This window comes from Ambystoma mexicanum, chromosome 9 (genome assembly GCF_040938575.1).
Source record: "Ambystoma mexicanum isolate Mex_15411 chromosome 9, UKY_AmexF1_1, whole genome shotgun sequence".
Classification (NCBI taxonomy): Eukaryota; Metazoa; Chordata; class Amphibia; order Caudata; family Ambystomatidae; genus Ambystoma; species Ambystoma mexicanum.
In genome coordinates, this window is record NC_090931.1 from 640469186 (window position 1) to 640495359 (window position 26174).

Genomic DNA, 26174 nt, shown 5'->3' on the forward strand with positions numbered 1-26174 from the left:
GTTGGGGAGACCGATACCAGACCGGTCTGTATTGAAGCCAAGGTTGCAAGCGGCAACAGTGCATGGTGAGCGCTGAAGGAAACAATGTATGAAACACATGTAATAGCCAATGCGAGTAAAATGAACAACAGACGAGTGATTGAACTGTGAAACCAAGATGCAATACCTTTGACAGTGGTCCGGCACCGCGTGCATGCTCATTCGAAGGTCTCTGTAAGGTATCCAACTGAGAGTTGACAACGGTGAAAGAGTGGCAAAGAACTGCATCGAAGTGGTCCTGCGGCAGGTCAAGCAAAATCCTGTGCACAATCGAAAGTCTTTGATGTTGATACTGCCAAGAAAGTTGATGACAAAGTAGATAAAGTTGGTCCGAGCCCGAGCGAGGGAGATTAATTGAAAGCTTTGGGTTAAAGCAAGTTTGTGTTACAGTGAATTAAATTGGTACAAGCCCGGCAGAGGGAGACTGACTGAACATGGTGTCAAAATGGATCTGAGCCCGGCTGAGGGGGATCCGGGGTGAACCATGAATCATCCAAGAAATTGGATAGATGAACTCCTACAAGCATTGTGTTAAAGGGGATCTGAGCCTGCTGAGGGGGATCAGAGGTGAATAGTGAATCACCTGAGAAATTGAGTATGTGTGAAATCCTAAGAAGAAAATAACGTATTGTTTGTCGCATCAGGCCCTCTGAAGGCAGATACTTTGAAAGGCAAAGAGACTTGGGCACGGAAGGCCATGATGCTAATGTTTGAACTGTACCCTCGTGCTAGAGAAGCTAGAGACTGTGCTAAGCTTGAGTTGAGTGTGCAGCCTTGTCCCATGCAGAAAACACAGGCAAGGGAGGCAACAGCCTGAATATCCTGGCATATTTCTTGAACACTTCTTTCTTTTACATAACACTGTTTCCCACACTAGAGGTAGGGACGGGCAATCGTTTTTTTTGTTTTTTTAGTATAGGCCCTTTTGTTTTGACAAGACACCCTTAGAGCTGTATTATTATTATTTGATGGTCGTAGCTTGCTTCCAGCTTTAGATTTCGGATTAGATTGGCATTTTTCAAACCCTTTTTGAAGTGCAATAAACACCCTTGAACTGTGGTCACTTGTGTCTAACTGTTGATACCATGCCTTCCTTACAACTCTTACTCAGTCATGTGACATCATGACTCACCTTGCTGTAGCTGCTCCTCATCCTTAGACTCTCCTTCTACCTGGGCTTAGTCCTTTGTTGCAATATTTCGCATGCCTGAAATGGTCCTCACTGAGCTCTGCACCACTGCTAATGCTGAGGCATCCATCCTCGTTGGTCCTCCATCTTGGATCCCGGGGTTCTGGTCCTGCCACCTCCTGCGATTCTGAAAATGGAACACAAGTCTGGAGCCAGTGTCTAACCAGACACTATCCTAACACCTAAGGTGACCCCTGTACCCACGCTTCCTGGGCATTCCTCCCAGCATCCTTCAGTCTGGGAAACCTATTACTGTCCCCTCCCTCCCCCACTTCAAGTTTTCTAGGCTTTATATTCAGTACATTGTCAAGGCCCCCCTGATTGTAATCGTTTTCTTCAGGGGGCTGATCCTTGTCCTTGACATGGATAAATGTTGCCGGACTTCTAACATTTCCTAAAAGTACTAGTTGTCTTTTACTTACTTATAATATAGAATATGTATTCTGTGCATCTTTGTTCCCCTTGGAGCCCGAAAGTATTTGAAGGGTTTGTTGCATTTTAATACATAGCTGTCATTTATATGCATTTTTATATGATAAATCAAGGCAATTCACTAATTTAAAGTCTTGCAAATTAGTGAAATTAGGACTAAGTTTTGTCATCTTTTCCTTAGTGGTTTTAAATGTGTGTTGGGTTCTTTCTGGACTTTCACTGATTTTATAATGCTTCTGTTCTATTTTTTAAAGTACTTGGTTGTAAATGTTTCTTGGCACATCATTTTACTATAAAGAGGATATTTTTTCAGTAAACATACTTTATGAACTTAACTTTATAATGTGCATGTCTGCGGCTAGCTGTACCTTCTACTTTTTCCTCTCATTTCCTTAGAATGAAGCCATAGGCTCAGTGACAACGCGTTTGTCTTGGAAGCAAGACAGGACAGGACAGCACAACACAAGTTTGAATCCCGATTGCAGCTTAGAAACCACTCGCTAGTATTAGGCCTATATTGTTCTTTTATAACGCGCTTGTCTCGTTACAATTGAGAGAGTTGAGATTAACTTTGTGGAAACTCTGCACATGTACAACACGTTTGTATTCGTGCACCCCTCACCAGAGGACTTCAGAAAGATTTCCTACCAGTCATATGCCATATGAGTTATCATTAGGTGCTATACATCAGCAGCTTTTTCTTGATCACTATCATGGGGGGGGCAGAGGGAATCACAGTCCTGGTATTTCCTAGACTAGAGGCTTCATACCTTAGGGCACGTTGCTAGCGCAAGTCACTTTATTGAAGCAAATATCATGGAAGCTGAGAAAACACAAAGGAACTGGTCATCCAAATGTAGGCGGGAAGAGGTAGACCTTTGTTGTCTTGTCTCTCTTCCCAAGACATCCTAGCCTCCCTTTTTTCACTTGTTTATGTTATGGGAAATTGGTACTTGCTGCATGCATTCTGGTGATTGCTCCAGAGTGTGAGATGGAAAATAAACACAGAATGGGGGTACAAACTGAAGTGTGTGATTCTCTGAAGCCATTTTGGAAAAAGGAAGTCTTTAACTGCTTAGGAAAGAGGAGCTGGCTAGGGCTAATGATATGATAGGTTATTTATAAGGCGCTTAATACCCAGTGGTGTCTAAGCGCGTACCCGGGGATCGAACCTGTGGTGCTCCATGTCGTCTTGCTTCCAAGGCGAGCATGTTGTCCCTGAGCTATCCTCCCTATCTTGCTGTTCCACCCCCTCGCATATTTTATTTTTTGGCTTAACGATTTCCTATTATGCATTGCTTAGGCTCCCTACTCTCCTTTGTTAAATCCATGCAAATGTTAAACTATATGCATGTTTTAACAGAAACGTTTATTTTTGGCACTGTGTTTATAATTATAGCATCTCTATACAAGAAGTAATTCCTATGCTCTGCTATACTTTTTTTTATAGGTCAGTACTGCAATTTTCATGGTTTCTGGACGTTGGTGGTGGTCTCTGTGTCTGAGATCCCTTTCTTGTGGGTTAAGTTGACTTTTTGGTGGTTCCTAGGGGAAAGGGGTTGGCCGTTTCTACAACTTTTTGAGTTTAGTGGGTATAGGGTGGCAGGAATTTCTGATGTGTCCAAAGTATGGAACATTAGGTTCCAGCATATACTGACAGTATAGCTTTTTTCCTCTTCAGAATGCAGTAGATGTTAACCCATGTTTTGCTTAGGAATGCAGAAGATTTCTCAAAAACAGGAGGTAACTTCCTTTTAAATATAGTTCGGTATGTGGCCTTTGATATAGTTACATTTGAGTACTACCTCACAGTCAAGAGAGCCCTAACTCTAACTCACTGGTTCAGTGCAGATCTCTCAATTCGCGCCCGTTCTGTGGCCACATTCTCACAGTTGATTTGTTTCAGGCACAGGGATTGCACATCTCTCGTTCTCCTGTTTTATCTTTTAACTCACGGTCAGATTCCAGGCCGCACCACACCAGTCCACTCGGGCTCACACATGTTCTTCTCACAGGCCCTGAGACCAGATGTGAAGGTGTATGCGGCTGAACCACACAATGCTGATGACTGCTTCCAATCAAAGCGGAGGGGCAGTCTGACCCCCAACCCTCGACAACCAAACACCATTGCTGATGCCGTCAAGACCAGTATTGGGCTCAACACCTGGCCTATCATCCGCGACCTGGTAGATGATGTCTTCACAGTCACCGAAGAGGAAATTAAGGTACCAGATTTGTATGCTATAGGCAAGAGTGCTCCTCCCCCCCACCTCCCCACGTCCTTAAAAATAGGAGTCAAAAGTCCCCATAACGAGTGAGACGGTCTGGTAAAAATGCAGAAAAAGTATCTGTAATACTGGATCCGGCATTTTTACTAGACCAGCTCACTCCAAGTTTGCCGTAGGGACAGTGAGCTACCAGCAGGCCTGACCTGCCAGGAGTTCAGGCCCCTACCGGCAAAGAATTGCCCCTATCACCGGTACTATCAGTGGTAGGGGCAAACCCATTCCATGGAGTCGTATCATAATATCCTGGTAACACTGGGATATCGGGTGCCGATAAGGCAAGTTTGCCAGTAACCCGGCGACACTACCGGCAAACTCGTAGTGAGCCCCAAAGCGCCTCATGCCCAGATCTCTGTCCCACAACTTCCCTATGGTCAAAAGTAGCAGATCTCCCATCCTATGGAGCAGGTATTGAAGGAAGCTGATAACAGAAGTTTTTGATGGTGAAGGTTTGCTGACAGGGTGATTCTCCATTGCAGTTTAGGTGATTAATTTGACTTATTGTAAGCTTGAAAATTAGTCAAAGCAGAGTGACCCCTCCAAATGACCACGAGTGGATGGGAATGCACTAACAGTGAATTGACAGGTTCTCCATCATAAGAGCTTCATTAAAATTCATGAGGTGTTAACCAATCAGGTGGCAGGAACGCAGGATTTATTGTTTGGTAAAACCCACATTCCATGGAGTGCACCAGTGCCTCTCCCCAGCTACACTTTCTTTGTGCGCTCTCGCCCCACACTGCTCCCATAGGTCTCCTGCTTCCCTCATGGCCACCATCTACCTTGTGCGCTCACCGGCTCACAGTTTTCTCTTCTCTAGGTCCCTCCTCGGCCTGCCACCTCCACTGCCATGGACAAAGAAAAGGGATACCTTTTTTGGGGCATTTATATAAGCGCACCCTGCCCGTGGGCATCTGGGTGCTGGTTACAGGCAGACAAAAAGACAGGAACACGGGGGAGAGGGTAAAGCGACAGGGTGTTAGTTAAAAAGGTGAGTCTTCAGCTTTTTTCTGAAAATCTATACAATGGTTTGTCTCGCAGGTGAGAAGGGAGTTTGTTCCAGAGAGTGGAGGCGCAAACTGGGAAGCTGGAGCCTTCACTCTCTCACGGTTGAATCCCGGGGTAGAGAGACAGTGTTTGTAGGCCAATCTTAAGGGGTTTGCTGGAGAGTATCTTTTGAGTTTATTTGCCAGGTAGGATGGGGCGTTGTTGGAGAGACATGCATGATGGAAAGGATCTTGAAATGAATTCTGTCCTTTATCAGGAGCCAGTGGGCAGATTTTCTTACCTCTTTGATGTGGTTGCGCATCCCAATGTTAACTGCCGCTAGCAGAGCATTGTTCTGTAGTGTTTGGGGTTTGTTTAAATTCTTGGTCGAGGTGCCACTGAGCAATACGTTGCACTAGTCAGGTTTTGAATAAATGTGGGCTCAAGCAACTTCAAGATGGTTTTTGCTGGACAGAAAAGGTCTGCTGGCGGTGATGAGCTTTGTGGCATATGCTGATGTGAAGGTGAAATGATTGACCTGACACGTCATATTGAGCAAGGCGTCCAAGTAAACGCCAATGGTTTTTACAACGGTGGCTACGGGGATGTTGTGACCATCAATGGTGAAAGTTTTGTATGCCGGGTGAAGCTTGCCTAGGCGCACCGGAGGGCCAAGGAGGAGGAGCTCTGTCTTTTCATCGTTCAGGCAGAGGCTGTGGGTGGCCATCCAGGTCTGGATGGTTTCGTACATTGAATTAATCCTGAGTTTATCCTGTGTGTAGTCGCCTGTGAGAGGGACATGGATCTGCATGTCGTCGGCATTGTTGGTGTGTGACATGCCTAGCGAGTCGAGGAGTTGGAGGAGGGGTTTATTTATTGGGTATTTATAATGCACCTATACACAATGTTTTTCAATGCGCAACAAGATAAGGGGGTATGAGGGACAGGGATGAGAAAAACAAAAATGGTCCTACTAGGCCTTTTGACATTCGGATCATGCAAGTGCAGTAACAAGAAGTGTGGCGGGAAGGGGGCGTGCCGGTCAGAGTGGAAGGGCCCGTGGGATAAGCGAGTGCCAAGGGTGCGGGGGGCAGGTGGACAGAACCAGGGGAATGCAGAGGGTGCAGGGGAAGGATGATCCACATGCTAAGTGCGAGGTATGGGGCTGGAAGGGCTAAGGGGTTCAGGCTAGTGCAGGGGGAGGGGGCCTGCTGGAAGGCAAGTGCAGGTTGGGGGGTCAAGTGAGACCAAGTGCAGGGGTAGAATGGACGAGGGGGGCCTGGTGCCCTGAAGGAACCAGGCAGCCAGTCAAGATAGACAGGGACATTAGCAGGAGAGAGGGAAGGAGGAACAGAAAAGGAAGGTCTTGAGAAGCTTCTGGAAGTTGAGATCCGGTTCAAGTTGAGAGGGGCGGGGAGGCCATTCCAGAGGGAGGCACCTGCAGAGGAGAGTGATCTACCCCCCAATCTCTGCTTGGAAAAGCATCTGATCTGCAGAGAGTTGGAGCTAGAACACTGAAAGGCCCTATCAGGAAGGTTTTTAGGGAGAGAAAGTTGGATGTTGCAGGGCCCCAGGCCCCAGAAAGCCTTGTGAATGATGCAGAGGGTCTTGAAATTGATCCTTGCAGTAACCGGGAGCCAGTGGAGAGATGCGGTCACTGGGCTTGAGGCTACAGATAAATTGCGCAGTCCTATTCTGGATTAGTTAAAGGGGGCGAAGGGAGGAGTTTGGCAGATTGAGGAAGAGGCTGTTGCAGTAGTCCAGCCTGGAAAGGACCAGCGCTCTGGAGACATTGAGTTTTTGGGGGAAGGTGAGGAAAGGGAGAATGCCTCTCAGGAGGTGCAGCTGAAAGTGGGCCTTCTTGGCAAGGTCTGTGATGTGAGGAGAGAAGGAGAGAGAGGAGTTGAAGATGACACCAAGGTTTTTTGCCTCACAGGAGGTGGAGGGGGCCCATGGAGGGCGACTATGGTGTAGGAGGAAAGGAGGGAGCAAGTGTCCCAATGAGAAGGATCTCGGTCTTGCTGGCATTAAGGCAGAGGTCGATAGCAGTGCCTCAAGCCGGAATAGCAGACAAGCAGTCTGGAATGAGAGAGGAAGAGAACGAAGCAGAGGAGGAAATCTTGAAGGAGAGCTGCGTGTCATCCGCATAACGCTGCGAGTTAGGAGAGAAGCAGGCGATCAAATGGGTTAGAGGGGCTGGGGAGATGTTGAAAAGCCAAGGCGAGAGGATAGGCCCTGAGGGACACCACAGGTGGAGAGTGAGATGGAGGAGAGAAAAGGGCTCAGTTGAACCTGGGAGGGTCGATTAGAGAGGAAAGAGGTCAACCAGTCCAGAGCCAGGTCGGTGATACCAAGGGTGTCACAGAGCCGATTTATAAGAGTGGCATGATTGACCATATCAAAGGCAGAGGAAGGGTCAAGAAGGATGAGACCTGAAGGAAAGTTGGAATCGAGATTAGAGAGCAGGTCCTCACAGGTGTTCAGGAGTGCAGTTTCCGTGCCCCTAGTTGCTCTAAAGCCAGACGGGTGGTCGTGGAGACAACCAACAGATTCAGTGTGGTGGATAAGCTGGGAGATGGCCAGCTTCTCCAAAACATTGCCCTGGAGGGTGTAATGAAGATAGGGCAGCAGTTAGCCCGACAGGAAAGGTCGGCAGAAGGCTTTTTGAGGAGAGGGTGCACAAGGGAGTGCTTGAGGAGTGAGGGAAAGGATCCAGTGGCAAAGGAATGATTGTAGAAATCAGCCAAGGCTGGAACAAGGGAGACAGGAGTGGGGGAGTACCTGTTTGGATGAGTCTTTCATAGAGCAGACTTGTCTAGTAACCTCATCAGGTGATATGGGAGAGAAAGAGGAGAATAAGAGGGAGGGGAGGCCAAGGGAGGCCTGAGAGCATAAGAGGTAGAACAGAGTGGTTTGGTGGGGAGTGAGGACAGGATGTCCTGAGTTTTATTGATGAAGTGAGTGGCCAGTGCAGTACAGAGGGCCGGGAAGGAAGAGGAAAGGTGTATACTGCAGTAGGATTGGCGAGTTCCTTGCAGATTTTGAAAAGTTCAGCAGTGTTGTTAGTGGCCCCAGAGATGCAGGCTTGGATATAGGCCCTCTTCTTCGTGCAGATGGAGAGTCTGTATTGCCTTTGGAGCAGGCGGCAGGCCAGTTTGTCAGAAGATGTAATCAAAGCCTGCCACTTCCTCTCAGTGGCTCTGCACTTGCGTTTCAGACTGGCCAGGTCGGAGTCATACCAGGTGTTGCGCTTGAATGCATGCGGTATCGGGTAATACTATCCCCATAAATAATGTCACCATACATATAGTTGCCAGGAAACAGCATAGGCGACATTATTTATGGGGATAATTTATGGGGTAAATGGGAGCGGGGGTGTCCCCCACTCCCTTTAAAAAAATATGTGGGTTGCAGGGGTGTACCCCGCAGGTTCCATGGGGTAATATCGACGCAAAAAAAGGCACCATTTGTGTATGGCAACATTTTTGGGGGGATATTATCACATAGAACAGAGGCAGGCTTCATGCGGATCCTCATGACAGGGGAAAGAATGTCGAGAGTGTTGGAGATGGAGAGTTGAAGGTTAGTAAGGGCTTTGTCAGAGTGACAGTCAGAGGAAAGAGTGGGGGAGGAAAGAAGGTGGTGGCAAAAGCAGCTACTGACCCTTGCATCATAGGTTCGAATGACAAAGGAGACTGGCAGTGCAGGCAGGGGGTTAGCAAGGGGAGCCAGGAGGTCCAAATAAGAGGAAAAGAGCATGATCAGACCAGGAGAGAGGAGTAGTGAGAGGGTTCGAGATGGGGATATCAGCAGAGAGGAGAGCATCCAAGGTGGGTCCGGCTGAGTGCGTCGACCAGAGGGAAGAATGGAGAGGGAACGAGTGTCACAGAGGCTGCATCTGGGGAGTCAAGGTGAATATTGAAGTCTCTGAGGAGGAGAAGCTCGGAGGTGGAGGCCAAAAGAGAAGAGGTGAGGTCAGATCACACAGAGGAAGAGGAGGACCCGGCCACGGGGCCTGTAGATGGTGGCAGAGTAAGCGAGAGGATAGGAGAGAAAGCAAGCCTGCAGACGAGGAATTCGAAGGAGGAGCAGGACTGAGTAGGTATCATAGTAGCAGGGACCCATTCAGGGAGATCAAGGCCACTCCGCCTTGACCACTTAGGCCTGGGCTTAGAGAGGATCTTGTAGCTCTATGGGAGGAGAGTGTTGAAAACTTGTGACGGAGATGGCCATGAACCATGTCTCAGTGAGAGCGAGGATGTCAAGGTCAAGATCTTCAAGAAGGTGGCAGATGTCAGAGGAGTGTTTGAAGGCAGAGCAAAGTTGAGGGTAGCTAAGTGGAGCGGTTGCCACTTTTGAAGGTCTTCCGAGGAGGGGTACAGGAATGTGGTACACCCATCAGAGGTGGCAGAGGGGCCAGAGGTGAGACAGAAGGAATAGTGGCTGAAGGGAGGAATTTGATGAGAGACAGAAGATGCCTATCAAGAAGGAGAAGATTGGGCTGAGAGCCCTGCACCATGACAGTGCCATTTAGGTAGACATTAATGATGGCCCTAGAGGAAAGGAAGTATGCCAAGAGTACTTCCCAACAGGTGCCACCATTAGCGGGAGAGAAGAGAATGGGGAGAGCACTGTATATATTGTATAGGGTGGGAGACACTCATGAGCCTTAGGGTACTCCACAGGTGTTGGGAGTGGGGTGTAGAGTGGCTTCACCGGCAAAGACCTGAGAGGTTCTGTCGGCTAGGAACCAAGCGACCTAGTTGGCTGCATCAGCAGAGAAGTGGGATGCGGATGAGAGGTGGTGGCAGAGAGTTTGGTGGTTGACCAGGTCAAAGGCTGCAGAGAGGTTAAGGATTAGGAGAAGAGCGCGGTTTCCCTGGTTGATAAAGGAGTCTATCTGGTTCTTGAGGTCCAGTAGGGCAGCCTCTGTACCGTGCTTTGGGCAGAGCACCGATTGCCGAATACCCAGGATGTGATGGGATTGTAGGTATTCCTGGATTTTTAAATAGGCGACTGTCGATGATTTTTAGGAGGAATGGGACAGTGGTAATGGGTCGGTAGTTGGTGGGAATGGCTGGGTCGAGGGAAGTTTTTTATTTAGAAGTGGGGAGATTTCTAAGTGCCTGCGGCAGTCATAGTTTATTTCTTATGGTAATGTGGCCTCCATGAATCAGAATTCCCAAGAACAACATTAGCCCCCTGGTTTCCAGGCTAAGGTACTAAAAGCTATATGTACTTTGGTGGGGGGAGGGGCTTTCCCGGCTAGTAACATACCAAGGTCTGTGCTAAGAACCAAGTGCTGTTACTGGCTGGTAAAGGTCTCCACCTTGGTACATATTGCTTAATATAAAACATTGCCTGTCTGGCTTTAATGTTTTTTTGTTTTGACAAATGTAACTACTAAAAAATGCAACAGTGCTATATGGCAACTGTGGAACAAGTGTTAAATAAACAGGGAAAAATAAAAACAATTAAACAAATAGGCCTGCTTGAAAGTTAGTATTTTCAGCTCTTTGAGAAAGGTCTCAAAACACAGTCTCAAGATTCAAAGTTCTTTTCACTTTACAATTTCATTGACCTTGTACCTTTAGAAGGGATTTATGGGAAATGTAAGCTAATTCCGACCTGTTTTCCAGTCAGCCGATGTCCCCCCACCTCTTCAGCCTCCCTAATGTCTAATTTTGTTAAATATGCCTCCTTTTGGCATGAGGATAAGGGACACAATACTCTCTGCATTGGCCCTATCTGTGAATCCAAAGCTATTGAGAAGGATCATATCTTTCCGAAAGAGTCAAGTTAGGAGTCTGTATAAGGGAAAGCGTCTAGGATATGTATGTTCTCCACACTTTGAGAACACTAAGCTGCCGACTCGGAGTCTTAAAGTTAAGGGCTAGGAGGTTTGAATCCACTAACGTGGCCCCTCCTCTTAACGTTCTGACACCCACTCAGATTACGTCAGAGGGATCATTGCTATCACCATTCAACATACAGAGAACCTTCACTGTTGTGTTGCTTGATGTTGGGAAAGCCTTCCACGTCAAGAGGGCCTAGAAGGTGCTTAGGGGTCTAGAGCTCGAAATTAGGATTTGTTGACAAGGAGCAAAAAGCAGCTCCTGGGTATAGGGAAGCACCTGTTAGGCAGAAGCTTCCTCTGGGGAACCACAAGATAGTACATAGTGTGCAGCAAATCTAACTTGGGTGCAAGATTGCAAACTCTAACTTTTTGTCTATTACATATTATGTAAAATGCGCTATCTGCCCTTTATTGTCTTTTATACCGATTGTCAACCCTACGCAGTTAATATCCCATGGATATGTTTATATGGTACCACTTGTATGGGGAGTTGAAAGAAGCTCCTGGTAGCTGGTGATTTCAAGCTCGTCAGGTTCCCCATGGCTATAACCAGGAGCTAAACAGCTCCCAGCAATATCGAACCCTGGGGGTCTTCATGCTGACAGAGTGTGCTACCTTTAGAGGGTCTTGTACGCTAGAAGAGATTTGGTGTTCATTGTCTTCTTCAGAGGCCTTTAGTATGGTTAATTCAGGACTGTTCTCTCTCTGGGAGCAAGTGCTTCAGTTAACATTTTGGGGGAGAGTGTTCTATAATTCTAACTCTAAACATTTGGAAATCAGTATGTTTTTGGAAGTCAAAATACCTCAATTGCCAGACTTTTTGGTGTAAGTGACGTCCATGCCAACAAAATGGACCTCAATTGCTAAATAATTAAAAGATGTTGCACTCTACGGCCTTCTTTTTTTCAGTTCTGAGAACAAGACTGAAGAGCAAGCACAGTAGCAACTGGATTTGCAAAAGTCCCAATCTGGCTAGAGGGATTCGTGGAAGAGACTCCAAACAACCTTTAAGGATAATATGTGTCATTGAATGTTTAGAAATGCTTCTAGGGCTCAGCTGGAAGACCTATTTCAAACACTGTGCATTGTTTGGAAGCCTTTGACTTCCTGACACCTATTGTTTAATAGTCATTTTTGTTGTTGTTTTGTGAATTGGTTTAGTTAATAAACCTTACACATTTATCAAAACAATGTAAAATACATAACTCTCAGCCCAAATTTTAAATAAGAGTGTTCTTCCGTCCTTTATGGATATTATTCGCCCAATCGAAAGAAGCGAGGGAGCATCATCTCCAAACCCTACTTCAATCTCTGTTGTTTGTGATGTTGACAACTCTCCATTAGAGAGTAAGCAATTGAGGGCTGCTGTCTATTACATATTTGATGCACGCACTAAAGTGGATACATTAAAAGCAGAGTCTATGCTTACAAAATCCAAAAACCAAGTGGCCCACTAATCTCAAATTACATCCAATGTTAAACAATTTGTGAGGCGAACACAACTTCCAAAAGCTCCTTGCCATAAAGCAGGAAATGCCATCCCTTTAAAATATAGCAAAGCAGAAGAGAGCTGACGCTAATGAGAGCGCTATACTGAATAAGGAGTACGAACCTCTTAATGGGCTGCTTGAGGTGATTAATGAACTGCCTGAAGGAGTTAAACAAGCGGAGCAGATAATTCCACCTCCACTCAGGGTCGCACAGAGTCACACCCCTAGCACAACATCAAAGTGGAAATCAGAGGAAATTTCCTCTATCAAAAATACCATCAATTCTGATCCAAGTTTGGCACCCTTGCCTTCTTTAGGTGCAGGGTCTCTTCTGCCTAAGCTCACACAAACGGACACTATACTACTCGATAGATCCAAAGATCTATAGAAGAATATCTTAAGCTTAAATCTTTAACTTTGGATGAACACCATACGCTGCAACCACCCGCAATACCTCCTACTTCTTCACATAAAACTATCCCTACTCGCTTACCTTTTGTAAGTGATAAGAACTCACTCACTGATAGAACTAGTACTAAACAGAACTCAACCATGACTCAGCATGTTAAAAACTTGACAAACTTCAATAAATCTAAACATGCTCTACCCTTCAATAAGTATCACTGATTCATATTGAAATGCCGTCCAGCCCCTTTGCCTCTATATGACTTAGCTAGATCAAGTGTGCTGGCAGTTCTGAGTGATGTTGACACTCTACAGGATATTACATCTCCTGAAATCACGCAGGTTGAATTTCTAGATGAGGAGGATTGGTCAGTAGTTAGAATCTGGGTGTCCTCTAGCGTTATACGAAATGTACTGTGGCAGGCCAGGATGGAACTCTTTGCAATGGGATTCCTTCTGGCCGTAGACCCCACATGTCAAATTGATTCTATTGATCTGGATATTGAGAATGTTAATTGTCGCGTTCCTTTAGTAAGAAAGCCGAAACTATATCAATCGGAACATTTTGACCTGGCACACCATTTGAGCCACACCAACATGCAAATGGTTAATACTGGGGCTCATAGATAGCATAAAGACCAATAACCATTATTGGCATATAAATCTAAAACATATTCCTTAGCAAATTGGAACACCCGTGGGTTTTCCCACTTGCTGACAGGTAGTGTTGCCTCTTTTTCTTCCTATAACATAGTGGCCTTACAGGGAACCTGGCTGCTTGAGCAACCTCTATGGAATGGTTTTGATTTAGTTCTCAACCCTTCTGGAGCAGGGCCTATAGGGCGTCCATCATCAGGTCTTTTAGTAGCTATAAAGTGTGGTGAAGGGCTTCAACTTAGCTTGTGGGCTGCACCAAACCACTATTTACAATTGGACAAAATACAATATGATGTGGGCACTATTGCGCTCATTAATGCCTATCGTAATCCAGTGGCAATGGCTGATGTAAAATTCTTCAATGATCTTGAAGACTTGTTCAATATGATTGTACAGGCCCCTGAAATTACTAACACATTTATAGTTGGCTATTTCAATTTACAATACTTACCAGGCTCTAAAACTGAGAATACTCAGGCCTGTCTGAAGTGGAAAAGCCTGATGGAAAATCGCAATTTGATTATGCTCAAGGCACTGTAGAGGGTGACATTCCACCTAAAAATACATGGCAGAGAGGTAACACCAAATCCACCATTGACTATGTATACAGTGATATGCATACATGTTCTGAAATCTCTAGATTTGAAATAATTTATCAAGTGCAGAGTGATCATGAGTTGCTGTTGGTCAGCTGGAACCCTGAGTCCTTGGTTCCATCAGCTAAACGTAACAAATTCGACTCATGCTTAACAGTCAATAACGCAAGAACTAGGTTTCCGTTGGACCGATCACTCTTTAGGTGCCCTCAAAGATCGCATTACTGGGTGGAGCTATGAACCCTACACCTCGGCTTTACTATTATATAAAATACACTCTGGCACAAGAACACATGAATACTTTGCCCCTAAACACAATTTTAACCTTGAAATTCAACAGCCCAGAGCTAGGTTTAATAAGCTAAAGCGACAGGCCTCTCGTTTACCGCGTCCTCTAAGGACTACCACAATTAGATCTCTAAAATGTAGATATAGAAATTGGGTCAAGTCTTATAGAGCACATCTTTATCAGTATGATGGAGAGATCATGCTGCAAACCATAGTCTCAAAGAATTTCATCAAACGTATGGTCTTTATTAAACATTGCAAACCATGATAACTGCCGGTGCAGATTAATGGCATTTTGGAGGGGATTTGGATTGACCACTACACTTCCCTGTATGCCCTTCTGAATCAACCCCATCAAGGCAACCCTGTGCCAGCAGTGAATTTTCACCAAATGGAAATACTTGAGGAAGACATCCAATATTTTATCTAAAAATCGAGTAGCACCAGGGACCCTGGTCCTGACGGGCTTAATAATCACATGTTTAAACAGAACCCTCAGATGTGGGCAAACATTTTATTCCACATCTTTGCTCAGATTCTTCAAACTAACACCATCCCTGACTCCTGGTGTCGCTCTATCATCGTCCCGATTTTCAAGAAGGGCGATCAGTCTAATCCATCCAATTATAGGCCGATCGCCCTCTTGGACGCACCAGGGAAAACATTAGCTTGCTTTATTCTGAGGGATTTTAATAGGTGGACCAAGGAGCATCGTAAATGGGACTCCTGTCAAACAGGGTTTATCCCAGGATTAAAAACCTCAATCAATCTTTTAACTATAACTGCCATTATCAACCATCATCAAGCCATCAAGCAGCCTCTTTATCTTGTCTTCATCGATTTACGAGCTGCCTTTGATTCGGTATCTCGTGAAATCTTAGTACAGATGCTCAAACAAGAGGGATGTCCACTATATAGTGTTACCCTAATAAGTGCCTTAAACACGAATACTAGTATTCAAGTTAGGCTGACCATAGAAGGTATTTTATCTGAAACCATTCAAACCTATATAGGATTAAAGCAGGGCTGTGTTCTTGCCTCAGCAGTATTTAATTTTTTTCTGGCGGACATTGCACACATTTTTGATAAAGTTATGGGAGATCCCCCTAAACCTGGCATTTGCAGCTATCCCAGACTTACTTTATGCTGATGATCTGATTTTGATTTAAAAAAACCCCAGAGGCCTTCGAAATCTTTTGGATGGCCTATCGATTTATGCCCAAGAGAATCTACTGACCATTAACTTAGAAAAAACTAAAGTTATGACAATCTATCCTAATGCTAAAACTAGCACGAAATTTCATGAATGGACAGTACAAGGGCAACCCCTTGAGAGAGTCTTCCAATACATATATCTGGGCATAAGTGTCTCTACACTTAAATCCCAAGTACATTGGTCCAAATTAAATGATAAATTGGGCCACATGATATCTCAGACATCTATCATTCAAGCAAGGTTTGGAAAGTTTTCTATATGCCCTGTGTTGATTTACTTCTGACAAAAGGATACCCCCATTCTACTCTATGGCTCCGAAACACAAGAACTAATGTCTGAACGGTCATGGAGTAAATTGGAGAGTGTTTTTTGGAAGCGTTGTCTTGGTTGACCCAATTGTGTCCCAATTCCCTGGATTAGACACGAATTGGGTCTAATATCTTTATATATACGACATTTCTGGTAAATTGTTAGTTTATTTCGAAAATGTATTATAATAACTGACACTACCATGCTGATAGGCACTTTGTCTAACTACATTTTTCAACCAGTGACCCATACATTCGCAAATGGCGTCAAGTAGTAGTCAATGCCCTAGCTGACGCTGATGTCACTCTCGAAACACTTCTTGAAAATCCCATTAGAGTCAAAACAAAAATGTTTGTGTGACTGGATTAGAACCAGAGAACGATGTTTACAGTTTCAGGACTTCAAAGGTTATTTTCAATCCTATAAAAAGTATAATGAAACTGAGCTGTATCTAACCAAGTCACCATCAGTAACCCATAGATCAGAATTTTCACGCCTCAGATTCAACCTGTGGCCAACAAGGGAGATACTGGCCAAACGCAAGTCAATTTCTCCTCAAGACAACTTCTGTAGATTTTGCAAAAAAGAAAAAGCAACCTAAAACCCTGTATCATCTTTTGACCGAATGTGAACTACTCAGAGATAAACAAATTCAATATCTGAAGCCTATCCTGAGAAATTATAGAGAAATTACCTCATATAAGCTGTGGCGGTTAATTTTTGATGGCTTGAATATATCACTTAGAATCAACTCAACTAGATTTCTGAATGAGTTGAAACTACATGATAATGAACTGGTTAGTGATGATGGTTAACTTTTATTTTTCCTTTCTATCAATGACAAGTTGAATAAGAAATTGTGTAGTTTTATTATTTCAAATTTTAAAGAGAAGAATAATTAGAGATGAGTTGGTTAGTTCATTAAGTAACTTACATGTGTTGTATTTATTTAATTATTCTTAATGTGTTTGTCATTGATTTGCCTTTGTATTGAACTGAATTGTTGATCCTTGTCATGATGCTGTAAATTATGTTTTTTTAATATTGTAAGACAACATTTTTTGTAAAGTCTATTAATTTCAGCGAAATAAAAAAAATATACATACATAACTCATACAAACACAATTCAGTAAAAATCGATTAAATAAATTGATCCACTTGTTTCACACTACAAAAATTCATCAATATTTAGTTCATTATTCTTACAGATCAATAGTACAAAGAGAATAGTTGTCAGCGTTAGAAAAGTCGAAACACCAGACACAATCCGTTACCAAAAGGCGCCAGAGAGCATCCCATTAAAATTATACAGATAACAGCTGAAGTATCTCTCTGTTAAAACCACTAAAGAAGTGCACTGTAAATGCAGGTGCTGAAAAGTTTTGATCTCATATAGTCTGCATACTCTATCTGGTGTCAAGACTTTCACTCTCTCTCCAAGGACTTCAAATGTAGGATACAAATTAAAACGTAATCTCATAAAGATCCTTCTCCAGATTGCATTTGGGAATTTAAGCAAGTATCACAGTAACATTCCCCACAGTTTTTTTTCCACAAAGCGTTCATTAATCATATTCAATTTAGTAATTTTATTTCTTGTCTTTATCTTGTCTGCCTGTAGGAATTTTCCAGATGTTCCCTTGGCCAGGGCAGCATATCTTATACATAACTCAAATTTACTTGCATAAAAAGAAGTTATATGCTTTTTTCTAGCCTTAAAGGGGTTTAACTGAAGCACTGCTAAGAGTGAACGATACAATTATAGGGATGGCTTCAGGATTGCTCTCTCAAGACCCAATCAAGGTGCTCAACTCCCCTAGAGGGTATCCTCTCTGATTCTACTGAAGATCAGTGTATCATTACCTGGGGGGACGCATGGCGTTGAAATCATTTAAGTAATTACTAGGAAGGAATAGCCTACCTCCATGGTACTCTTCTGTGACACATTATGACGCCTCTGCGATTCCTGAAAATATCAACAATTTCCTTTCTAACACAACTGTCTCTTTTCAAGGGGCCTGGAATTGGATAAGCTATTGCTACAAAAGACAGGGGTGTCTCTACACTATAGCCCAAGGTTAGCTGCTAACTAACAAGGCACCTGAGACGTCTTCGGCACAATCTCTAGGCCCAGCTCCGATTTCTGTGGTTCCAATTTGATCCTGAGATGTCAGAGTCCTATACAAGAGGTTGGGCAGGAGTTTCAGATAAGTGCATTGTCATTGCGCCAGACTCATAGTACTGATATTCCACCGTGGGCAGCATTAAGGCAGTGACACAAGGGTCCACAAGAACAGCCCAACTCTTGAAGATAGTTGTTGGGTTTTTATAAAAAGTTTGCAAAGGGGTTCACTACAGGCCGCCCCTCTCTCTCGCTCTCTGTGGGTTTTGCCATCCCTTGCCAAGTCTTCCCTAAACTCCTAAAATGGTCACAAGTGAATGTTCACTTTACTATCTAAGAGCAGGCTTGCTATTGCTGAGGGCCTAAAAGCCAATCTCCTTATATAATTTACTCCTGCTGGGGTTTTCTAGATGTAACCTGACCAGGATGCCTACAATAAGGATGGTAATATGGATTGGTGGCTTTCATCAACCAGATCTCACTGATCTTTCATGCTCTTTTACTCCGTGCCCGGAGGTTCTATTTGTTCTTTCCCTTTCTTCTACTCTCCTCCCCTCTTCTGCCTCCCACTCTCTCTCCGTCCCTCAGATGCTGCTCCACCTTACGTCTGCTCCTACTTTCCTTCTACTGCTCTCCGCTCTCCACTGCAGCACTTTCCACTCACACTCTCCACTACTTGCCTCTCCACTCCCACTTGTCTCGGGAGGATGGCTCAGGGACAGCGTGCTTGCCTTGATAGCAAGACGACACGGAGCACCACAGGTTCAATACCCGGGTCCACACTTAGAAACAGCTGGGAATTAAGCACGTTATAAATAAGCATGTCCTAAATAACTTATCATATCATACTACACTCAAGCCACACCTTCTTGCACAGTCACCATCCTTTCACCCTCCCTGTCAGTTTTCCCAGTCAATCACTTGCACACCTCTCTTTTCATCTCATTCACCTTACACACACTGTCAGCCCCAAGTACCACTTTTTCTCACCAACCAAAACCTCACCTTGCACACGCTTTCTACATCCTCCTCCACAATCCTCTGCACTGTCCTTCCTCCACCTGGTCTCTTGGACCTCCTTTTCCTCCCTTGATAGCACCCAAACCACCTACACTGTCTTGTCCTTGATGCCCTCCTTTATCCTCTCCTCTCCTCTTCCATTGGTTGTCCGAGACAGCTGGTTTTCGGGGTCAGTTTCTGACTTGCTTTTCCTCCCGGGGCCAGGTTACAAACATCCAAGAAGTAAAATAGGCCTAAAACCCTGCCAATGTACTGAAAAATATACTCCTTATAAAATGTTCTGCATCAGAAAATCACTACAATTCATAAAAATATTTAACGTACAAAGAATGCATATAAAAAACAGTAAAGTGTACCTACAATCACAACCTTCGTCTAAACAGATTTTCAGCTCAAATGTACAGATAAGTAGGCAGAACGATATCTCAGAGGCAACACAATCGCCTTGGGAATAAGACAATGCTGTGCAACATCGGTTTGATCCTCATCCGACAGTTAGAAGATGGAGCACTCTGGCATAAGTGTGATCTAAATCACCAGTGAAAGGCGTTTAACAAAAACATAAAATATTCAAGTTTGTGTAGCTAGTTTAGAAAGTTTAAAGTGTTCCTTGATAGACTTATTTGGGGCAAAGTTAGTAGGCAGCTAATAGTTATGGTGAAAATATAGATATGTGTAATCATAGAGCTGGGGGTGCTTCCAAAGAGGCTTTGTTCAGATTAGTGACACTGGGGGACACCACAGAAGGAACTCAGGAGCCAGGTTTGAAGAAGCAACTCACTAGTTAAGGGACAGACAGTCACAGAGACAGTCAGAAATTCTAAATACAGAGCCTCCAGGTTCAGAGACAGACACCTTCAACAGATTTGATGTCAAAGGACCACAAAGATGTAGAATGAACTGCTGGGCACTGCAGAAATCCTCCAAAGTGCAGATGTGAATTAAAACACCCGTTTTTTTTCATGCTGTAATACGTTTCTGACCTACCTCCGGACAGTGCTCAAAGCCCCCGGGGACAGAAGGATGCATCCTGCAAATCAGGTATTGTTAGCAGGCTCACATAACACACCCCTCACAGTGAAGGACAACAGCACAGCAGAAGCAAGTTATCACACTACTGGCCCATCAAGACAGCTCAGTGATGATCTGGTCGTGGGCAAGGGGGTGTTGGGCTGGATGTTCCATGAAAGACAAAGCTGCAGTGGTCCTGCCCAATGAGCCCCATGACAAGGAAAGCACTTGTGAACAGCAGAAAATACACAGTTTAGCAGTGATCACCCACTAAAGTTACAGTTAAAGGAGGCAGGCCAGGGGCTACTAGGGGTACACACATGGTTGCACTGCAGAAGGCTCCTGTTCGCTCTGCCAGAGAGACTGGGGCTCAGAAGAAAGCAGGCAACACCACTGGTTTATTTAGGTGGAATTCTGAAGGAACCTTGGACACAAAAGACGAGTTGGTGCGTAGACTCACCCTTGAATTGAGGAAAGTCAGGTACGGTGCCCTGCATCTCGTTTACCCTTCGCGCAGATGTGATGGCGACTAGAAAGGCAGTCTTCCAAAAGAGATACTTGAGTGAAGTCTTATGCATAGTCTCAAACAGAGGTCGCATGAGTCTGGACAGGACCATATTGAGCTCCAAGGAGGACGAGCCTGGTGCAGGATACCCTTGCAATGAAGAGAGTCAGAGCTTTGTCTATAGAGGTTCGAGAGTCAGCAGCACAGCTTCAGCACTGAGTGTCCAGCAAGGTCATCTTCTCTTCAACTACCCAGGAAGTCGTTCTAAATGGATTCCCTTGAATGGGTCAGCGTCTTCACTCATATGTACACATAGAGGCCAGTATCCTACCCCAGTCCTCCAGTTCACATCCTTGTTACATTAAAGGTTTTGGCTATTTGTCTAGAGATGGCCCACCAAAATCCACTTGCGCAAACAAATAGGCATGTTATTGGCAACATCCTCTTTCAGTCAGAACTTAGTTCCATCAAAACAAAGGCACAAATGGCTGTTCCCATGGTGAACGCCTCACTAAGAAGGCCAAAAGACAATGGCCTGGTCATTGGATTTAAATGTATCTTGATAATTATTTTGCTCCTGTTTGGGGAGCAAGTGGCTACCAACGGAGTAAAAAGGCTACACAGTGTTGCAGCCACAAAATAAACTATGCAGCTGCCAACAACCTATGACACAAACATACATTCGGGGCGAGAACTTGCCAATGAACAAAATGGGGCACTTTATGGAACCCTTCAGCTGAAAGCCATATGGGCAGCCAGCATACCAGAATGGAGTTGCAGCTTTCAGGGGGATTTTGAAATGTGTCTCTCTCCTTGCCAGCAAAAATGAGTCTGTACACCAAAAAGTCTATAGGACTACCAAAGTTATCAAAAGGATACCCAAAAACAGATTTGGAATATGTTACTTTCCTGTAACTCCTGTTCTCTAGCATTGGTATCTTTCATAGTTTCAAATATTCCCTGTTAGGCTGGGAATCCTCAGGAACATAGAGCAGTTTATATTTAAACTGACATCCGTCATTCACTTTAGTGTTCTAGTACAGCCATTTTGGGTCATACTGACCACAGCCAATAGCAAGGGTTCCCTTAGCCCCATCCCTGGAAGCCATCTTCAGATTTTTGGCATAGTGCACGTAAAGTGGCAGCTTGAGCTAAGAAGAGCCAGCGGGGTGGGGGAGGGTCATATGTGAATCTATAAAAGATACCAATGCTGGAGAACAGGAGTTACAGGTAAGTAACTTATTCCTTTTCCAGCATTGGATTGTTCATAGATTCACATGCTGTGATTTGATTACAAAGCAGTACTAATAACCATAATGGGCGGAGGCAAGCTACTTGTAGCAACACTTAACACTTACCACAAGAGACACTGACCTTATGCAAAAAGATTACGTAGAACCGTCTGGCCGACTATGAGCTCTGCTGCAGAATCTCTGTTGACGTAGTCAAATTGAGTAGACTTGTGCACCGACCTCCAAGTTGCTGCCCTGCAGATGTCCAGGTAACTGGAGGGATAGCCCATCACCGACAGAACACTGGGCTAGTAGAACTTGGTTAACAAGGAGGGGTTTGTTCTGCCGTATAACATTTTTAGGAGCGGGACTACTTCCTGATTCTAGTAGGCCCAAGTCATTTCTATTGTGTCCAGGGAAATACAAAAACACTGTAAATGTGAAGATGTACACAAAATAGTTCAGACAGAAATAGGTGTTATTTATACAGCTTGTAAGTTTATTTTGCTGTGGGTGCATTTAGTAAATCATGCATCCATGTACTAAGAACTTTTTTTGAAACAATTTCAAAATTCCCTATTATAGCATGGTGCTATATCAAAATACTGGTAACTGGAGGGATAGCCCATCACCGACAGAACACTGGGCTAGTAGAACTTGGTTAACAAGGAGGGGTTTGTTCTGCCGTATAACATTTTTAGGAGCGGGACTACTTCCTGATTCTAGTAGGCCCAAGTCATTTCTATTGTGTCCAGGGAAATACAAAAACACTGTAAATGTGAAGATGTACACAAAATAGTTCAGACAGAAATAGGTGTTATTTATACAGCTTGTAAGTTTATTTTGCTGTGGGTGCATTTAGTAAATCATGCATCCATGTACTAAGAACTTTTTTTGAAACAATTTCAAAATTCCCTATTATAGCATGGTGCTATATCAAAATACTGGTAACTGGAGGGATAGCCCATCACCGACAGAACACTGGGCTAGTAGAACTTGGTTAACAAGGAGGGGTTTGTTCTGCCGTATAACATTTTTAGGAGCGGGACTACTTCCTGATTCTAGTAGGCCCAAGTCATTTCTATTGTGTCCAGGGAAATACAAAAACACTGTAAATGTGAAGATGTACACAAAATAGTTCAGACAGAAATAGGTGTTATTTATACAGCTTGTAAGTTTATTTTGCTGTGGGTGCATTTAGTAAATCATGCATCCATGTACTAAGAACTTTTTTTGAAACAATTTCAAAATTCCCTATTATAGCATGGTGCTATATCAAAATACTGGTAACTGGAGGGATAGCCCATCACCGACAGAACACTGGGCTAGTAGAACTTGGTTAACAAGGAGGGGTTTGTTCTGCCGTATAACATTTTTAGGAGCGGGACTACTTCCTGATTCTAGTAGGCCCAAGTCATTTCTATTGTGTCCAGGGAAATACAAAAACACTGTAAATGTGAAGATGTACACAAAATAGTTCAGACAGAAATAGGTGTTATTTATACAGCTTGTAAGTTTATTTTGCTGTGGGTGCATTTAGTAAATCATGCATCCATGTACTAAGAACTTTTTTTGAAACAATTTCAAAATTCCCTATTATAGCATGGTGCTATATCAAAATACTGGTAACTGGAGGGATAGCCCATCACCGACAGAACACTGGGCTAGTAGAACTTGGTTAACAAGGAGGGGTTTGTTCTGCCGTATAACATTTTTAGGAGCGGGACTACTTCCTGATTCTAGTAGGCCCAAGTCATTTCTATTGTGTCCAGGGAAATACAAAAACACTGTAAATGTGAAGATGTACACAAAATAGTTCAGACAGAAATAGGTGTTATTTATACAGCTTGTAAGTTTATTTTGCTGTGGGTGCATTTAGTAAATCATGCATCCATGTACTAAGAACTTTTTTTGAAACAATTTCAAAATTCCCTATTATAGCATGGTGCTATATCAAAATACTGGTAACTGGAGGGATAGCCCATCACCGACAGAACACTGGGCTAGTAGAACTTGGTTAACAAGGAGGGGTTTGTTCTGCCGTATAACATTTTTAGGAGCGGGACTACTTCCTGATTCTAGTAGGCCCAAGTCATTTCTATTGTGTCCAGGGAAATACAAAAACACTGTAAATGTGAAGATGTACACAAAATAGTTCAGACAGAAATAGGTGTTATTTATACAGCTTGTAAGTTTATTTTGCTGTGGGTGCATTTAGTAAATCATGCATCCATGTACTAAGAACTTTTTTTGAAACAATTTCAAAATTCCCTATTATAGCATGGTGCTATATCAAAATACTGGTAACTGGAGGGATAGCCCATCACCGACAGAACACTGGGCTAGTAGAACTTGGTTAACAAGGAGGGGTTTGTTCTGCCGTATAACATTTTTAGGAGCGGGACTACTTCCTGATTCTAGTAGGCCCAAGTCATTTCTATTGTGTCCAGGGAAATACAAAAACACTGTAAATGTGAAGATGTACACAAAATAGTTCAGACAGAAATAGGTGTTATTTATACAGCTTGTAAGTTTATTTTGCTGTGGGTGCATTTAGTAAATCATGCATCCATGTACTAAGAACTTTTTTTGAAACAATTTCAAAATTCCCTATTATAGCATGGTGCTATATCAAAATACTGGTAACTGGAGGGATAGCCCATCACCGACAGAACACTGGGCTAGTAGAACTTGGTTAACAAGGAGGGGTTTGTTCTGCCGTATAACATTTTTAGGAGCGGGACTACTTCCTGATTCTAGTAGGCCCAAGTCATTTCTATTGTGTCCAGGGAAATACAAAAACACTGTAAATGTGAAGATGTACACAAAATAGTTCAGACAGAAATAGGTGTTATTTATACAGCTTGTAAGTTTATTTTGCTGTGGGTGCATTTAGTAAATCATGCATCCATGTACTAAGAACTTTTTTTGAAACAATTTCAAAATTCCCTATTATAGCATGGTGCTATATCAAAATACTGGTAACTGGAGGGATAGCCCATCACCGACAGAACACTGGGCTAGTAGAACTTGGTTAACAAGGAGGGGTTTGTTCTGCCGTATAACATTTTTAGGAGCGGGACTACTTCCTGATTCTAGTAGGCCCAAGTCATTTCTATTGTGTCCAGGGAAATACAAAAACACTGTAAATGTGAAGATGTACACAAAATAGTTCAGACAGAAATAGGTGTTATTTATACAGCTTGTAAGTTTATTTTGCTGTGGGTGCATTTAGTAAATCATGCATCCATGTACTAAGAACTTTTTTTGAAACAATTTCAAAATTCCCTATTATAGCATGGTGCTATATCAAAATACTGGTAACTGGAGGGATAGCCCATCACCGACAGAACACTGGGCTAGTAGAACTTGGTTAACAAGGAGGGGTTTGTTCTGCCGTATAACATTTTTAGGAGCGGGACTACTTCCTGATTCTAGTAGGCCCAAGTCATTTCTATTGTGTCCAGGGAAATACAAAAACACTGTAAATGTGAAGATGTACACAAAATAGTTCAGACAGAAATAGGTGTTATTTATACAGCTTGTAAGTTTATTTTGCTGTGGGTGCATTTAGTAAATCATGCATCCATGTACTAAGAACTTTTTTTGAAACAATTTCAAAATTCCCTATTATAGCATGGTGCTATATCAAAATACTGGTAACTGGAGGGATAGCCCATCACCGACAGAACACTGGGCTAGTAGAACTTGGTTAACAAGGAGGGGTTTGTTCTGCCGTATAACATTTTTAGGAGCGGGACTACTTCCTGATTCTAGTAGGCCCAAGTCATTTCTATTGTGTCCAGGGAAATACAAAAACACTGTAAATGTGAAGATGTACACAAAATAGTTCAGACAGAAATAGGTGTTATTTATACAGCTTGTAAGTTTATTTTGCTGTGGGTGCATTTAGTAAATCATGCATCCATGTACTAAGAACTTTTTTTGAAACAATTTCAAAATTCCCTATTATAGCATGGTGCTATATCAAAATACTGGTAACTGGAGGGATAGCCCATCACCGACAGAACACTGGGCTAGTAGAACTTGGTTAACAAGGAGGGGTTTGTTCTGCCGTATAACATTTTTAGGAGCGGGACTACTTCCTGATTCTAGTAGGCCCAAGTCATTTCTATTGTGTCCAGGGAAATACAAAAACACTGTAAATGTGAAGATGTACACAAAATAGTTCAGACAGAAATAGGTGTTATTTATACAGCTTGTAAGTTTATTTTGCTGTGGGTGCATTTAGTAAATCATGCATCCATGTACTAAGAACTTTTTTTGAAACAATTTCAAAATTCCCTATTATAGCATGGTGCTATATCAAAATACTGGTAACTGGAGGGATAGCCCATCACCGACAGAACACTGGGCTAGTAGAACTTGGTTAACAAGGAGGGGTTTGTTCTGCCGTATAACATTTTTAGGAGCGGGACTACTTCCTGATTCTAGTAGGCCCAAGTCATTTCTATTGTGTCCAGGGAAATACAAAAACACTGTAAATGTGAAGATGTACACAAAATAGTTCAGA

The 26174-nt window shown here is 43.4% G+C and overlaps 1 protein-coding gene across 1 annotated transcript in view; it reads left to right on the forward strand.

The window, feature by feature from the left end:
* SRR (serine racemase) overlaps positions 1 to 26174 on the forward strand; it is a 138240-nt gene that overhangs the window by 75290 nt on the left and 36776 nt on the right. The window contains exon 7 of the mRNA XM_069615350.1: positions 3676 to 3885. Coding sequence (XP_069471451.1) covers positions 3676 to 3885 — 210 coding nt within the window. The remainder of the gene's footprint in view (positions 1 to 3675; positions 3886 to 26174) is intronic.